Source organism: Astatotilapia calliptera, chromosome 5 (genome assembly GCF_900246225.1).
Source record: "Astatotilapia calliptera chromosome 5, fAstCal1.2, whole genome shotgun sequence".
NCBI lineage: Eukaryota > Metazoa > Chordata > Actinopteri > Cichliformes > Cichlidae > Astatotilapia > Astatotilapia calliptera.
This window is the reverse complement of record NC_039306.1, coordinates 628,385-646,288: the sequence shown is the minus strand read 5'-3', so window position 1 is coordinate 646,288 and position 17,904 is coordinate 628,385. Positions and strand designations below refer to the sequence as shown.

Below are 17,904 nucleotides of genomic sequence, written 5' to 3'. Positions count from 1 at the left end.
GTGACACTGGAGCCAATAAAACGGAACTAAAACTAAACAGTTCAGACAATAAAAACTAAACTGAAACAATGAAATTTAACTGAAACTAAACCGACTTTAAAGAAAAGTCAAAACAGAATAAAAAACACTGAAATTATGAAAAGAAACACCTCTAATAAATCCGGCTGTAGTTCACACACTGAGCGCACACCTCACAGGAAACGTGACACACTGTATCCCACACAGAAGCTTTTCTCTTTGAAAACTGTAACCGGAAGTTGTGGTATATTGTTACCGTGACCGCGCGCGACTTGTTGTTAGGCGCTTCATTCACGTTTAACGACCGTGAGCAGCGGAGGAATGGACGAGAAAGAAGAAGATGTGGGTGAGCATGTTCAAAGGGAGCAGAGAGCTGCTTTTGTTCCAGCGCTCTGCTCCTCTTCAGCTCTTTGTGGTCTTTAAAGTTGTCAGGAGCGTCTGCAGGCTGAGAGCTCAAAACGCTCATGATTACCCGGACCTCTGCACACTACACACACTCACCAGTCTGCTCATTATCAGGGTTTGAAGATGTACTTGGACAACTCACGATAATCCAAATCTTACAGTATTATCGCGATAAAAGTAGGAAACAAATTACAAAACAAAACAATGCATCGTGTCTGATTCGTGTAAAAGTTTTACTGGGACAGGAAAAAAGTAAACAGGAGCACTGGGAGTGTTGGGGAGGAGAGAGGTGGAAAAGCCAGAGGCTTCCTTTCTGCTGCAGCGTTGGTGTCCGTCTGTAGAGAGGTGCGCCCCTACTGTACTCCAAAATCCCAACCACATGGTGCTCGACATGGATGACACTGTGTGCTGATTGGCTGATAAGTGGGCAGAACAGGGAAGTGAGAGACAGTGGAGTTAACCAGCAACGGGAGAAGAAAGATCTCAGATAAAAAGAACACACAGCAGGATGGCTGACAGCGGCTTTGGTTTGAACAACCAGCTTCACTCCAGCTGACTGATGGTCCATCAGCAGCTCAAGCAGCACATATTTCTGACACCACCTCCATCAATGACGGATGCGGACAGTCCAATGCTGCCCAAGGACAGCCCATAACCTCCCATAAATGACTCGTATCTATTGGCTCGATAGATGATTGAGCTTGAAAGGATGTGCAGCAGGTGAGGGTGATAACAGACTGAGCGTGTTGAAGAAAATCAGGAGGGAAGATAGTAAATTTGGAAGTGTTAGTAAAACTCTGAATTAATAAGGAGGAAGTGAGGGCAGCTATGAAGAAAAAGAAGAGTGGAAGGGTGGTTGGTCCATACAACATACCTGCAGAGGTATGGAGATGTAGGAGAGAGGGCAGAAACAGAAAGTTTCTGTTATTCTAATTTAAAGTATTTAAGTGCTTTAGATTAGAATATGTTGTGACACGGTAATAGACTGTTCTGTGGACGGTTCTAAAACTAGATGAACTTCAGCCTCCAGTTGGAGAAGACAACTCCCTTTACAGGTGCTGATAACGCCAAGGGCACAAAACAGCGTGGTATGATCAGTTTGTAACTTCCTCCCTCTTCCTTGGAATACATAAAGCAGTGGGAGCACCACTTCTGTTTCAGAACGCTCATCACTGTGAACCTGTGATGTTTTGGTGTCTGGGATTACATCAGGATCTGAGCCCCTTCTTGTTCGCAGTGATGATGGACAGGCTGACAGATGGAGTCAGGCAAATTAAAGAATTAAATAAATAAAAATAAATATGGTCATATTTTAATTTTTAATTACTTCAGGTTGTGTCAGATTACCACATGGACCTTTAGATTAGGTTTTGGATTAGATGTTGATGTTGCTGTGTGTCGCAGCTATAAAATGTTACTGGCGCATGTTGTTGTGCCATCAAACTATTTGCACGAGTATGACACTGTTATCATATGTATAGGGCCCGTGGTCATAACCATACATCCATGATAACACTGTTAAAAAAGACACAAAGTATCAAAAGTGAAAGTTCTAAAATACAAAAATAAATGTAGTAAATGCAGGAAATTAGGAAACTAAACTGCTTTTCATCAAAGGGTTTAAAATTAAAAATCATGTAAGGATGGTCATAAAAACAAAGAAAGATCTGTCATTATTATAACCATCGAAAAAGTGTTGTTTTTCTTGCTCCTACGTGACTACCAACGACTGCAGCAAAGGTCACGGGGACCTGCCTTCTCTCTAATGGCCAGCAGGGGGCGACTCTTTGGTTTGGACATTCCTGTCTGCCATATTGGATGTGATGCCATGAGCTTTGACATTGTCCTCACACATTCTTTACATATGAATTATCACCGTTTTTCATGCTAATGAATCTTTTTTATTACTTTCCTACTGATCTGGATAGAAGTTTACGGTACGTTATGAAGAATGTTATCCCATTTATATAACCTGTACTTCATCAGTTACTATACTTAGTAACCAGTTGGCCCAACACAGCTGTAGGAGCCATATGAGTTTTTCTTGTTTTTGGATTACAAGGGTTGGTTTAGATCAGGGGTCCACGAGGGCCGGTGTCCCTGCAGGTTTTAGATGTGTCCTTGTTCCACCACAGCTGATTTCAATGGATAAATTACCTTCTTAACATGTCTTGAAGTTCTCCAGAGGCCTGGTAATGAACTAATCACTCATGTGATTCAGGTGTGCTGACCCAGGGTGAGATCTAAAACCTGCAGGGGCACCGGCCCTCGTGGACTGGGATCGGGGACCCCTGGTTTAGATGCACACTCTGTATTGGTGCATGGTTTTGAGGCGTGACTCATGGGTGTGTTTTAGATGATAAATATGGTTGCACACACCTGTTCACCACACCTGATGTTGCTGAGCAGAAAGGTAGGGTCAGCATGAGGGGAAACCTTCTGTTGACTGCAGCTTGATGTATAGCAGGGGTGGGCGTGATGAGGTGTAGACCCCAACTGGTCTCCTTGTTATAACTACTAGTCAAGCCATAGTAAAAGCCTGACGTGAGCCTTCAAAATAAAGGTTTTTCATCTGTGCTGTAGCCCAGCGGTCTCCAACCTTTTTTGCGCCACGGACCGGTTTATGCCCGATAATATTTCCACGGACCGGCCTTTAAGGTGTTGCGGATAAATACAACAAAATAAAACTAGTACCGGTACCGAAAAAAATAAGATTTATTCATAACACACGTGAAAAGACCCACGAAAACCGAGTTAACGATAAAAACGATAACAAAATAACGCTGAAAACTGATAAAAACCCTGAAAACCATACATTTCACACCTGAGCCTCAACTCTCGCGGCCCGGTACCAAACGCCTCACGGACCTGTACCGGTCCGAGGCCCGGGGGTTGGGGACCGCTGCTGTAGCCAACATGCTTTGAAAGGCAAACTTTTATTTTGAAGGTGAACCCTCCCTTGCACTGACTGGTCTCTTAGTGGATGCGAGTGATTTTTTATCAGTGTACTTCACAGTGACCGACGTCAACCTCCAGCAACCACTTTCAGTCGGATGGGGAGTACGTGTTTTTTCTTGTTAGATGGTTGCAGATGGTCTCTATTGCTGCTTATTGACCTGCAGTTATCAAGACGTCCTACCTACCCAGGAGTCTGGCAACAAGGCATAGGTTGCACAGCCAGTATAGTAACTGAATGCTTTTGGCATTTAACTGGAGAAAACGTCCAAGTTTTTGAAGCTTGTTTTGCGTCTCTAGTTTGGCTAACATTCTGCTACTTCAATGTGACAACATGTAAAATATGACCAGGCAAAAGGTTTTGGTCACAGCCTTGGTCAGGCATCATTAAACGAGCTGTAATAATGGAGCCTTTCAATCTGTGTGTGGGAGGTGTCGGATGGTGTGAGGAGGCCACGCTGAGCGGCGCCGTGTCACGAGACGCGCAGTGATTACGTCTCGGTGTTTATCTCACTCTGAGTGAGTTCATCTGTCTGCCAAAACCAGTTTCACTTTATCAGATTTACGAACCTAAACAAATTTTAATGAACCAAGCCGAACTGGTGAGCACGCGCAGTGTGGTATTCACATAGCTGAAGATAAACACGAGCTTCAGATCATTTAAATGATCATTAAAACACCAAATAAAGCATGTAGTAACTTTACTTTTGGTTCTGTGTGTGTTTCTGCACCAAAGACAGATTGACTGTTTGTTAAACGTCGCCCTGAGACCAGCTGTGTGTCTTTGACGGACGATGTCACACTGGGAGCGTTTGGAAGTGGAGCGTAAAGCATTTATCGCCTCTGAAGAGTTCATTACCAGAGCTCATTATTTAGGCCTGCAACATTGTAACAGTTTAAACCGTATACGACAGACAGTAGGGAAAATCAGAGGAGCTTAATGAATGATTTATTTAAATGCTGCTAATGAATTCTGTTTTAAGGGTCTAACTGAGGAACCATCGCAGCTCCAGTCAACAGTAAATTTGTCTATTAAATTAAATGATCTGGAGTTAAAGCAGACTTTTAGAAACTGAGCTTCAGAGAAAGAAAAGGAGACGAAGGGGCTTTGGATGCATTGTCCAGCTAAAGCCTCAGTAATAAGTTGGCTTTGTTTTCACATTCCTTCTCCCCCTCTCTGACTCTATTTTTATTTTTCTCTCTCCTGCCTCCATCACCCTCCCTCCATCCTCCCTCCCTGAGAGCGTTCTCACACACTGAGACCATCTCAGCCCAGATCTTTTCGTGGCGGGAAACACCTTCTCGCTGATATTTTTATCCCTCAGCCAGAGGTATTGTGTACCGCTCGCCACGAGCTCGCTGCCTCTGTATTTTTATCTGGAAGCAAACCCGGCTCGTGAAAAACACTCAGAGCTGTTGGGTTGCTGACAAAGTGTTTGTGTCGGGCGACATCGTGACGCACATGTTAAATGGCTGCACGGTGCCGTGGAAGTGGTTTAATCGCATCTATTGTGTAAAAATATGCTATTTGTGCTTCTCATGGGGGTTATTATTGGTTATTATACTACCAAATACCAGCGTGGACATAAAAACTAACTTTAGCTGTGAACAGTAAATCTGAAAAACAGATGTTTAATTGGCTCCGTGTTTATAGATTTGTCTGTGTTTATATCTCTGCTGATTTATTGTTGTCCTATAAAAATGTAATTCTCTGTAGATCAACTTTAATTGATGAGATTTTTGAATTTTTGAATTTTTGAATTAATTTTCCCCGTGGGAAAATTACTCTCTCTGCATATGACCCATTCACTCAGTGAAGCAGTGGGCAGCCACTAAGGCGCAGCGGGGAGCAGTGTGTAGGGATTCAAACCCCCGACCTCCTGATCATGGGGTGACCGCTCTACCTGCTGAGCTATCCCTGCCCCCATCAATAGAAAACTGAGAATTCACATTCATAGTTTACTGATCTGCATTATTTAATGAACTTTGCATGTGTCATGAAGTTGTGTCATGTACAACATGAGTCCTTAATCAGTCGACTAAAAGGTTTGATAGACTTTAAAACATTTAGACAGGAGAAGGAAGAGCTCTGTGATCGTGTGGTTCACCTGTAAGAGTGAAACCATCACTTTGAGCTGAGATGTGCTGCTGTGACGCTTCCACATCTCTGTGCTCGTCTGTGGCTCCATATCTTGCACACAGCATGTGTGACTGTACAGTCAACAGCTGTGGCCATAATTAAGAATATAAAGTGGGCCAAATTTAGCCCGAGAGCCTTAATTTTGCGGCGTCATTTAGCTGAGCGTGCAGTTCACATATCCTAATGTGCATGAATCTGTTTAATAGTCACAGCTGTCAGGTCAGTAATAAGGGCACAAATGTATTTCTGATGAGAATAAATCAGAGTTTTCTGTGCTGAGTTCAAATGAGACGGTTTATTCAGAGAGACCTGTTTTTGAATCAGAGTTGATTCTACCTGAGGCTTTATGCACTGTTTAGGTTACTGATACTGAGGAACTGTGTAGAGTGAAGACAAACACTGAAGGGAATCACTAGATGTCCCGAGTCGGTGTGTTGACAGAAATTAAAGTGATCCGTTCAAAGCCAGGAAAAGATTAGCAAACCAGGCTGTGTTCAGATGGTGTTCATAGTGAAGCTGCTAGTTTGTCCTAACTTGCTTAAACTGTAGGAGGGAGACTTATTCCCATCAGCCACTTTGTTTCTGTTAGATAATGCTGATGTGCACAGCTGTGTGTTGAAATGGCACAGCTGCGTCTCAGTCGTTTCAGTCGTTTCATGGGCCGAAGCAGCTAAACTCTGTTATTCAGATGTTTTTGGTACAATTCGATTTCTATAGTGAGAAAAATCACGACTACACATGAGACAGATGCAGGCAGCAGTCTGAACACAAGGTTCAGACAGGAAGAGAGCCAGAGAGTAATAATAACTAATGATTACATACAGAGTGAAAAAAGGAGTGAAGAAGAAACACCCAGTGCATCATGGGAATCCAGCCTACGTCTATTGCAGCATAACTACCCATATGGAAAAGAAATTGTAAAAACTTACATGATTTACTCATGAAAGTGGCCACTTTCTCATTACTTTCATACATTGTTTTAGTAAGTATCCAAAACATACAAGTTTCATTATATAATTTTTCAAGGGATCTTATATCTGTTTTCACTCTTGTATGCTTTTCATACAAGTTTCACACAAGACAGATACAAACTTTATAAGATTTATAAATATATCTTTTCCATATGGGTAAGGGAGGATTCAGGGTCACCTGGTCCAGCCCTAACTATATGCTTTAGCAAAAAGGAAAGTTTGAAGCCTAATCTTGAAAGTAGAGATAGTGTCTGTCTCCTGAATCCAAACTGGAAGCTGGTTCCACAGAAGAGGGGCCTGAAAACTGAAGGCTCTGCCTCCCATTCTACTTTTAAATACTCTAGGAACAACAAGTAGGCCTGCAGAGCGAGAGCCAAGTGCTCTGATAGGGTGATATGGTACTACAAGGTCATTAAGATAAGATGGGGCCTGATTATTCAATTATTCAATTTCACACCTGTGTCCAGTTTCCCCATTATCCCAGTCTGTTAAACGTTTCCAGATTCACTGGATTTAAACTGAAGCCCTCCAACACAAAGCCTTTGCAGGCTCACTGACCTGCTCTGTGAAGCTGCAGCATCACTGCAGAGTCACAGATTTTGTAGCTGTTTCTACATTTTCTTCTGTTTTTGGTAGCACTTCATAATACAGAGCTCAGCTTGTAAGTTCTGTACGTTTCCTCAGGGAAAAGGACCACGAGGAGTTGCTGTGTTATTGACTATTCTAACTTCACAATATGTTTTGGGGAAGGAAGGAATATTCCCAATAATTAGTTTTCCACGTTGTGCTTCCTCGTTGCCTTTGTCCTCCTTCCTGTCAGCTGAAATTTGAGTTTTAATGTATTAGCAGGACCGTTTCGTCACGTTCTCCCACCGATGGCTCTACGAACAGATGAACAGAATAAACTTTCTGGGATCATTTGTGGGTGTGAGCAATACAAAAATCTGAATTATGACATTTATTTTCTATTTCAATTAAAATCTATTTTAAAAGCAGCAGCAGACTGTAATAAATGATGTAAGTGACACTGCTTTAAACAGACAGCTCAGGAGGTGTGCGCCTCCATCCTCGTGTCTTTGAAACAGTTCAGACACTGATTGATCTTTAATCTGATTTGGTGGAGCCGGTCAGTCCAGCCTGTATCATTGAGATGTCTGCTGGAGTTCTGTGGAGGATTTTACCATCACATTTGTTGGGAGCTGGTCTAAGCTCCCACAATTATGAAACCCCATCTTATAAACTTCCGTGAAGGATTTTTAAGCCTTTCTTTATCCTGAACTTTCACAAAGAGAACTTTCTGAATAGTATTTCCTGTCTCACTGGTACCTGAAGCCAATCTCCCCCAACACTGCATCGCTCTAATGTTTTAATTGTTTGTGATAGACTGGCCTCTAACAGGAATGTGACTGCAAAGACAGAAGTGCACCAGTGTGCACACTCATGCTGTAAAACCGTAGAAGTGCATCCATCTGATGTACTGGCAGTGGAATAATGAGTTGGTGTGTAAATATTTATAGTGATATTTAATAATGCTCGTGTGAGCTGTTTCCTGAGGCTGGACCAGTTTCCTGACAGCCTCTGCTAAAGAATGCATCCTCCTTTCCTGCCACGCGGACAGAAACACTGGCCACTCCCTCGCAGCATGTTGCTTATTTTTACTCGAGCGCTCCACAGTCCAGAGCTTTAATCCAAAAACAGGCTTAGATCATTAACAGGTGATCAGTCAGTGAAGCAAACTCTAAAGGCTTAAATAGAAGTGTACCGAAACAATCCCTGACGATCTACGTACACTTGAGGAACTCACTGACTGCTTGGAAACAGGTGTGACTAGAACAACACAGGTGAGACTAATCAGGTTAGAGCACAATTATCAAGAACCTGAAGACACCAAAGCAGAGAAGTAAACTGGCACCAGAATTTATGTCTGGCATAAAACCTCCCAACTCAAACATCACCACCACGGGACTTTCAGGAGACAGGCAGTAACTCTGGGAGAGCTGGGCGGGGTTGTAGAAGGCCTTCAACCCATCAGCAGGATGAACACTGCAAGAGCTATAAAACGACCTGCAGCAGGCTGCTGGGGTGAATCAGTAACAGCCTTCATGAGGGCCTCATGTCCTCTAGCAGGCCCTGTGCTCGCTGCCCACCACTGTGGAGCCCAATGGCCTTTGCCATAGAATACCAGAATTAGCAGGTCTGCCACTGTGCTTCTCAGAGATGAGAGCAGCTTCACCCAGAGCACAGGTGACAGACGTGAAATGCTTTAGAGAAGCCGTGGAGAATGTTATGCTGCCTGTAACATCGCTCAGCACGAGCGGTTTGGTGGTTAGCATATCCATGGAGGGACGTCTACAGGCCAGGCCTCGTACAGGCCACTGTACGAGGCCACGCTGCTGCACTGGGTCCTGGCTTCCTGCTTGTGACCAACAATGCTGCAGGCAGCTCCTGGTGAATAAACACTTGATACCATCAGTCCCATGCTAGAGAACAGTAGAACACAGTAGAAACAGAACTCTTCTGGCACTTGTGGTGTGCAAGGACACCATCCATCGTCTCATTAAGAGCATGCTCTGACGTTGTGGGGCATGCGACATATCATGTGGTATCAAAATGGCAACAGAGGAGTCGCCCCCTGCTGGCCATTAGAAAAAATGCAGGGGCGGGGGCACCTAGACCCGGTTTGTAGAGTACGCTTGGGGAGTGTGATCGTGTGTACAGCGTCTCTTTATGTCTGTCTCCACGTTGGTTGAGTGTGGAGTGAGTGCATATGAGAGCATGAGGGGGGGAATGGATGTTTGTATATGTGTGTGCCTGTATGTCTGTGTCTATATGTCAGGTTGGGTGTCAGGCGCCACCTCTCTGGGGACATCTCAGGCCCTCCAAGGTTTGGAGGCCTATCTCCCCCCACCACCACTTCCCCTGCCAGTGGCGGACCCCCTCAGACATCGGTGCGTTGGTGGTTCTTTGTGTCCGGGGATGGGCGTCCAGGTACACACCGGCTCACTCCTTGGCGGCCGCTTATCGGGGCCTGGAGCCTGGGGCTCGCTCGGGCCACTTCGGAGGTGGGGTGCCCCCGGCCTCTCGGCCTGGGGCTCGGTCACTCAGGCACAGCTGGCTGACGGCGGAGCTCACGGGTGCGTCACTGCACCCCCCCCTGGCTTCTGCTCCGCGGCTGCTGAGTGAGCCCTCATCTGGGACTCTCCTCAGCTCTTTCTGGGACAGTGGTGCGGCTGCCCCTCTGTTGGTCTTCCTTGGTCTGTTGTGTTCTGGGGGCCTCTGGATGTCTGGAGTTTTGATCTCCTCCATACCTGCTTCATGCCCTGGAGGACGGGGCTGTGGCCCCCCCACACCCTCTAGCAGATTATTACATGAAGGAACCTTTTAAAAAAACAAAAAACAAGCGCGTCCATGCTCACAGGTGTACACACGGGTGATCACACCCACAAACTACACCCTTTTTGGCTCCTACCTCAAAGCACACTGTGTTCTGTTGATCTTATGTGCTGCACAATAATGTTTAACATTTAGTATTTACTGTCATATTCCCATATATCATTGTGATGTTGTTTATTCTATTACTCTTGTTCTCTTCTGCTTGCTTTCTTTTTTCTTTCTCAGCAGGTGATCCAGGTGATTGATATATGCTTTTTTTTTTCTCTGCCCGTTCTGTTGGTTTTTGTCTTTTGCCCTTCTCCCCCGTCCCTCTTCTCAGCTGTTTCTCTTTCCCTCTTTCTTTCTCCCCTTCTTTCCTCCAGTCAAGTCTGTCCCGTATTCAGCAAGTGAAAATAAAATAAACAATAAAAGGTGAATCAAATGGACCATTACGGCAAGGCTGGGATGGTCAATTTGGTAAAGTAAATCCGTTGGGCATCTTTCTTTGCCTTTAGACAACAATTCTGATGCAAAAGAGCCAAACGGGACAGGAAAAAAAAAAAAATAAATTAAAATAAAAATAAAAAAAAATGCAGGTTTATGACACTTTTCAGACCTGATTTTTCCATGATTTCTACTCAAACTGTGACTTTACCACAGAAACAATCTTTTCTTCCCATCTTTTCAGGTATATTCGATCCAAACATACCAGAGGAGGGACCATCAGCGCCACCTCCTGGCTGGCTGGATGATATTCATGGATATCAGGGCCTCAAAGGAGGAGGTGAGCCTTCTGTTCTACTCTGAGGTTTCTGTACACCAACACCACCTTCATTGCCTTTGTTTTTGTGTTTCTGTTCATGCGTTTGTCCAGATGACGATAACCCGCTGTACCCACCGCCCCCTGCCTACAATCCCCAACCTGAACAAAACAGAAGCACATCAGTGCCCGACGTCAGGTAACTCCTGCAGGTCATCTTTTTATTAAAGGCTTTGCAGATGATTCTTTGCTTTATCTCAGCCAAAATAGTCGCTCGACAAACAAATGAAGGCCCGGTGGGATGAAAGATATTTTTCTCCAGGGTCCCTTCGGTGTCAGAGGATGTAGCCAGAGATGCTCTGCTCAAATTTGTGGAATCCAAATGGAATTACAGCTCCAAACCTGCCAGGAACCTCACCTTCAAAGATCTGCAGCCCATCACAGTGTACAGGGTAGGTCTCATACCTGTGGCTTTATGTTTCCCAAAACTAACTCACACCAACATGACATCTGCAAGAAAACTGCTAATGATTTTAACTTCACTCATTAAAACAGTTTAACAACAACGATGCCTTTAAGAATGAATCATTGACCATAGAGAAATGAAAATGGTACATCTGATAACAAGGGGGAATAACAAAGTCTGGCTTTGATTTGTGTTGGGATGTGGAGCTTTAGAAATAAGACTCAATTAAATTGAACAACAGAGCAAAAACAGAGTTCAGATGTGACTGATGGCGTGTGTTAACCTCCTGGAATTAGCAGTTTAAGTGCCCCCTCCCACACGTGTTTCAGTAATTAGATATCAGTATAAGGGTGGAGGAGTGTAGAAATCTAATAAGTGTAAATAATACAAGAGCGTCTGCCAGTAATGCAATAAAAATGATCATAAAATAACATAATAAACATTTAATATACTTAAGACATGGTGGTGAAGATGGCTCTCAACTTTTCTGTAAAAGAGCTACTTGACAATTTTAGACCTCAGGTGTAACATCCACCCACCCATCCATGCATCCATCCATGCATCCATCCATCCATCCATCCATCCATCCATCCATCCACCCATCCATCCATCCATCCATCCATCCATCCATCCATCCATCCATCCATGCATGCATCCATGGTTGCTGGGGGCGACTGGAAGTTATCTCAGCTGTCATAGTGGGAGAGTATCCTAATGCAGTGGTCCCCACGGACCGATTTAATGTCAGACATGGACCGGCCTTTAAGGTTTTGCGGATAAATACAACAAAATAAAATGATAGGACCGAGACAAAAACTGTGGCATTTTGTAAATATAACAATAAACATGAGTTCACTGTGTAATTGTGTAACTTTATTAGCAGCGTCCTCCTGAAATGCACCAACAACACTGAGAGTAACGTCTGCCTCTCTGCCCCTTAAACATTTCTTTCAGGCACAACTACAACACGGGGAAAGACCCAGGGAAACCGAGTTAACGTTATCTCTCACAGCTCGGTACCGGCCTGTGGCCCGGTGGTTGGGGATGGCTGTCCTAATGCATTTCTGTTTAATCTCCTGAGACCTGAACTCTTTCATGGCACTTTTAATTTCGCTTTGTTCTTTGGGCTGATTGGAACCTGATGAATGTAAAAGCAAAGAATTACGTGATTTATTTTTTTTACCTGATTTTTGTTTCTGAGAAAAATGGGATCCACATATGAGGACATTCGCTTTAAATTTCAATAGAACAGTGACAGTACAACATCCTCGTAAGTGCACATCAGGCCCTTGTAGAGCAAAACTGAATATTTTGGTCTAAACAACCCAAAATGTGATGTCCACATAATGTGGACGCCAGGTCCTAGGAAGTTAAAGAGGAGCTATTCTGCTCAGTTCCAGGTTCATGTTTTTATTATTTGCTCAGCTTAGAGCAGCTTTGCATGAACCCTGAGGTCCTCTTCTGTGTGAAACAAGCTGCTTTAGCTCCTCCCTGTTTAAGACAACTCCTCCTGATTGGCTGGCTGCCATAAACAGAAGGTTTAAACAGCAGGTGGTTGGAGCTGTACACCTAAGATAACATGACCATATTAGGATGACATCATACAGAGCCAGGGGTAGAAAAAACTCCTGGCTCTGAGCTTTTGGCTCACAGAGAGTGCCTGCACAGAAACCAGCCTCATTATCAGAAACTTTGATCATTGAACGTCCGCCTCTGAAACAGGAAATAAAGAACAACACCAAAGCTCCATGTTAAATGAGTCGGTGCTGTTCAACTTTAACGGAGTTTGATGTAAGGAAGCAAAGCTTGTCCAGGATCCACGGCAGCTTTAACAGCTCACAGCAAACATGATTTTAAAGCTTTTTAAGTTTCTCTTTAAAACCCAGTTTACTTGGTTTTGAATCCAAAGTGCTGCCAGTGTTTCCAGTCTGCCTCCTTTTCTTTCTGCAGTATCGACTGGAGACCTACACCGAGACCAGAGCCAGCGCCTGGCAGTTTGAGCCCTACAACGGTAAAAACAATTCCTCACATGATGTGTTTCCTGCATGAACAACAGGATTAGATCCACGTCTGTCACGATACAAAGGCAAGAGACCAGCGAAATGCAGAAACCCTGCGACTGCTGGCTGTATAACTAACTGCTGGAGTCCAGTAGGTGGTGGTAATGCAGCAGCTGACTACTCACCTAATCCACGTTTCTTTATAGTTCCTGTTCTTCCTGTTTAAAGGCAGTTCCTCTTACATGCAGGGATTTTTTTAAGGTGGTGGAGTAATTTCCCGATCCTGATTCCTGTGCTGGAAGCAGACAGAGTTCCTCTAACGGTTCTTAGTTCCTGGGAAAAGTTCTCGAGGTGGGAAAGCAGCAGAAACCTGAAAACTTTCAGTTTGTTATCATTTCATCTTGTTGTTTCACCTCCTGTTGTATCTGTCAGAAGTATTGATTCGGGGGGAAAACACATCAGAAAAGCTCAAACTTGATGATTAAAATCTAAAGTGGAGAAATGTGGTGACACAGGATCAATCGGCTGAGGGTGAGGAGCGGTCGGTCACACGAGGCGGGATAACTCTTCATCAGTTATGTTGTCCTGGTGTGAAACAGGTCAGACGGTGGACGGTCCTCAGTACGGTATGAGCCCCGCGCCGTGGGACATCCCGGTGTCGCTGCCTCAGAGATACACCGACAAGGTGGAGAAGATCCGAGTGCCGCACTCGTCGTTCGTGAAGGTGCGGCTCTGCGCCTCTTAGTCTTTTTTCAGCTTCCTGAGCTGCTGTTTTATCACAGTAACACAAATTTGTGTTCCAGGTGTGTCACAAGTGCAAAGGCTGCGGGAGAACTCGCTGCACCGCCTGCTTCGGCCGAGGCCAGGTCCGGCTTTTAAAGCGTTTCATATTTTATTAAATTAACAGAACAAGTAGAAATGGGAGAACGTTCACGATTCGCTTCCAGCTTTAACTGCGAATTATGACACATGAAAAATATCTGCTGGTTGTTGATTTTTATCTCACTTATTTTCTGTTTGTTCATCTCTGCTTAAGATAAAACAGAAACTCTGAATGTTCAGACACATCCATCATAGTTTAAAATGATCAAACATAGTTTGCAGTGAATATGAATCTTTTTAATCTGTTCTTCTCGTTCTGCAGAAGCGCTGCACGTTCTGCCACGGCCGCGGTCGTATCAGGAACAAGCACTGCACTTCCTGTCATGGCAGAGGTCGAAAGAGGTGAGAGCCCAGTCTGCTGCTTTTCTGCCTCTTTCTCACTAAAATGTGCAGATGATCAGGGACAGCTAACAAAAGCACTTTGTGCTGCGACACACGTCTCTGCTTATCGGAGGCACGATTTCGTGTCAACCTGTAAAAGTCTGAGCTGCTTTCCCTGGACTGAGGGGAGACGTGATGATGATGAAGAGCAGGCAGGAAGTGAGTGTTGATACAGAAAGATGTCCAGCAGGAACTGAGGACTCCAGTGGAGGGATAACTGTAACATACATGGGAGGTGTGGCAGTCAAGAGGCCGTTGGAGGCCACGCCTCCCCGAGGGTGTACTGTGCCTTTGACACAAACTGAGAGAGAGAGGGGAAGGGATGGTGAGGGTCATGTTTGTGGCTACGATGCAGCATCCGTGGATGAGCCTGCAGGATACAGGACCAAAGAAAGTCCACCATCTCGAGGCGTCTGAAGGAGAACCTCCTGGTGCTTGATCATGCAACAAGCCTGTTCACAGATTTTTGGCCAAACCCAAACAGTCTGACCTCCCTGTGATTTCATCGTCCTCCCTAAATGAAGTTGACATGATGAATGGGGAGCAGGGAGAGCACACAGATGGAGCTGCACGGAGCCTGCAGGCAGCCGTTGCAGCTCTGCTCTCTTTGTTTTTCACGCTGTCTCTGACTCTGCTGTCGGTCTCTCGCTCCTGAAGGTGTTTGAGCTGCCACAGCCACGGCTACAAGACCTGCTCCGTTTGTCTCGGCGGCCAAAACCTGCTGCATTTCATCCAGCTCACAGTGACGTGGTATCAAAATCACTCAAAATGTTCCCACGGCCCTCCGTATGACATCACTGCTTCAGCCGTTTGTGTTTATTTTTTAAATGTGTAGGAAGAACAACGTCAGTGAGTTCATTCCCGACCGCCAGCCCGACTTTCCTGACAGGAAGTTCGAGAAGGTGTCGGGAGACGCTTTCTTCGTCGATGAGAGTTTGCTGGTAACACATTTATTTTTCTTTCTTTCATTTGTGTGTTGGATCCACACCGGCTGCTTCCTCTGTCCTGCTGTGGGAGAGAGTGCAACCACACACCTGGATGTTTGGTCAGCGTGTGGATGAATATGAACTATATGAATGCATTTATAATAATACAGACTTCCTGCTGCTGCCAGGTGTATCCTATCCAGGGTTTCCCGGATCAGGAGATCTGTGAGGTTTCAACAAAACTGATTAACGAACACCTCGAGCGCTTCACCGCCACCAGCCGCATCCTGCAGCAGGTACAGATACGCGCACGCGGCCCTCTCGGCCGATCTCAGACACCTTCTTTGAGGTTTGTTGCTCTGTGTCGACTCTGAGCGTCCGATCTCCCTCCTCAGCGTCAGAGCATCGAGCTGGTGCCCCTCACTCATGCCTATTACACCTACAGCGGGAAAGACTACAGCTTCTTCGTCTACGGGCGGGAGAACAAAGTGTTTACCTCCAAATATCCCTCTGCATGTTCCATCCTGTAGGCAGCACGGTATCGATATTTAATCCCACGACCCATATAACCATTTTTGTTTTGTATGTTTACTTAAGAATCTCTGTTTATGATCAAAGCTCAGCTTATTTTTGACAGGATTCACCTCCAAATCACAGGGAGCCAAACTTTTAAGATAAGTGGCCCCAAAGCCGTCGCAGGTGTCGGTTCAGTTAAACATGTTGATGGATTTTCACTAGAAAAGTTTCCATATATCCGCAGATAAACTTTGTTATGCATGTTAGTTATTTTAACCATGAATCAGTATGAATTATACCTCTTTCTCTAATCTGCTATAATCCACCCACTGTGTGTGTGTGTGTGTGTGTGCCCTAACATCTACTTCCTGTTTACCAACCTGGTTATTTCCTGTTGCTGCTGGTGCTTTCTTTGTGGCATTCAGTGCTAAATGCTTTTGTTCAGTACATCATCAGGTCAGATCACAACCTGGAGTTTAGTTGTTTATATGTTCAGTCTTCAGACGTCCTGCAGTCACGCTCAGGGTTTATTCTCTTATTTTCTGCACGAACCTCATTTTACTGCTTTAAACACCTGAAGTTGCTGCTTTTGGTCTCAGATGCAGTCAGACTCGTTGCCACACTGTTACTCTCGTTACTGTTAGTACGAGTGCACTTACAGCGTCAGGTTCGACTCGAGATCTTTTCTTGGTAATTCTCATTGAGTGATGTTTTTAAAGAAAAGTGATTAAGTGAGAAAATAACTGGCAGAATAATCAATACTGAAAGTCATTGTTAGAAGGAGCACCGCCCAGAACATCACAGAACACGAATGACCAAAGATTTTTAACCTTTCTGGACGTTTCATTTTGGTGTCTCGCTCTCAGTCTCTCTGTGATTGGTTTTGGTTTCTCTGATGGTTTTTTTTGCATATTTTTGTCTCTTTGTGATTTCAGTCTGTTTTTTTGTGTGTGGTCATCTTTTTTTTATGTTTTTGTCATTATCAATACCCTTGTTGAAATATTTAGTCACGTTTATTCAGTTTCTCGTTATTTTCATATTTTTTTCTTTGGATTTTTCCATATTTGTCATCATTTTTTTGTCTTTGTTGTAATTTTTAGCTTCTACTTTAAGTCTCTTTATTGGTGTTTTGAGTGTTTTCAGTCTTTTAGCTGAGCTCGGTTCAGGTTCAGGGTCTTCCTGCCTCCTTTCTTCAGCCTGTCCAATCATCCATCCAACGGTCCAGGTCTTGTTAGGCGAATAATTACAGGGATGGAATCGCTGTTATATAAATATGAATGATGGACTTCAATAGTAAAGTGTAAAGTTTTGCTTGATGGATAAACATCATTGAATTTAATCTGGTTGAGGATTTTTCTGGAGCTGTAAGGTGATTCGGTGCAGGTTCAGCGGGTCGAGCAGGCGACCCGTGTGTCGTACGGCTGTTGCCTTAAAGTTGTTGTTTTTTTTAAGTCTACATGTAAAAGAAGAGACGAATCTTCTTTGGGGCAGAAAATGAACTCCAGGCCAAATTCCTGGAAGATTAAGTGCAGCAGTTTACTGCCAGCGATGATAAAATGCAGCTTCCTGTCTGAAGCAGTTTGAACCTGCTTGTCCATTTCTAATGATGTCATTAGTAGGGACTGTTCGTACATTTTCCCCTTACAGCTTCTGTAAAACCCGTCCAGTGTTTGGACATTTTTCCTGAAGTGACACAGAAAACATGTCTCATGCTGTATTTAACATTTGTACATCCCTACAGACTCTCATGTGTACAGCTAAAATAACATTTTGATATCTTTTATTGTTTTACAAACTATAAATCACCTGCCGATGTTTGCAGTAAAGTTATCACACAAATAAAAATGTTTTTATCGTTACCCTGTGGTGTCTGTGCAGTCCCTGAACTAGAAAACCACCAGCTTGGATCCAAAAACATGTTTTATTGAAATTATTTATAAATGTTTTGGTATTTTATATTTTTAGAGTCAGATTCCTGCTCAAGAACTGAAGGTAAAATCACGTGGCTACAAACGGTTAAACATTGATGCATTTTATTGATCCGTTTTAGATTTGAAGCGTCAGGGCGGGAAACCGGCTGCACGAGAGGTATAAAGATCCGACATCTAAACA

The 17,904-nt window shown here is 44.1% G+C and overlaps 1 protein-coding gene across 3 annotated transcripts; it reads left to right on the top strand.

Annotated features, from left to right (window-relative positions):
* Nucleotides 1–174: 174 nt before the first annotated feature.
* On the top strand, nucleotides 175–17,651 carry LOC113021793 (protein SSUH2 homolog). 3 transcript variants are annotated; one of them, XM_026166534.1, is made up of 12 exons: nucleotides 244–364; nucleotides 10,550–10,645; nucleotides 10,736–10,820; nucleotides 10,944–11,073; nucleotides 13,038–13,098; nucleotides 13,687–13,811; nucleotides 13,891–13,953; nucleotides 14,232–14,311; nucleotides 15,008–15,100; nucleotides 15,186–15,291; nucleotides 15,465–15,572; nucleotides 15,672–17,651. In XM_026166534.1, exons 1-12 carry the CDS (start codon nucleotides 340–342, stop codon nucleotides 15,804–15,806), a joined length of 1,107 nt encoding a protein of 368 aa, XP_026022319.1. In that variant the 5' UTR covers nucleotides 244–339; the 3' UTR covers nucleotides 15,807–17,651. The 3 variants fall into 3 exon arrangements, with proteins under 3 accessions (XP_026022321.1, XP_026022319.1, XP_026022320.1); XM_026166535.1 differs by lacking the exon at nucleotides 15,008–15,100; XM_026166536.1 differs by lacking the exons at nucleotides 15,465–15,572; nucleotides 15,672–17,651 and adding an exon at nucleotides 13,336–13,438 and having other exon boundaries at nucleotides 175–364; nucleotides 15,008–15,209.
* The last annotated feature ends 253 nt before the right edge of the window (nucleotides 17,652–17,904 follow it).

What these genes read in the sequence shown, in the direction of transcription:
- LOC113021793 (XM_026166534.1), top strand. Translation starts at nt 340, where the DNA reads ATGGACGAGAAAGAAGAAGATGTGG. An exon ending in GCAGTTTGAGCCCTACAACG is followed by an intron (nt 13,099 to 13,686) that starts GTAAAAACAATT and finishes GGTGTGAAACAG; the next exon opens with GTCAGACGGTGGACGGTCCT. An exon ending in TCGTCGATGAGAGTTTGCTG is followed by an intron (nt 15,292 to 15,464) that starts GTAACACATTTA and finishes TGCTGCTGCCAG; the next exon opens with GTGTATCCTATCCAGGGTTT.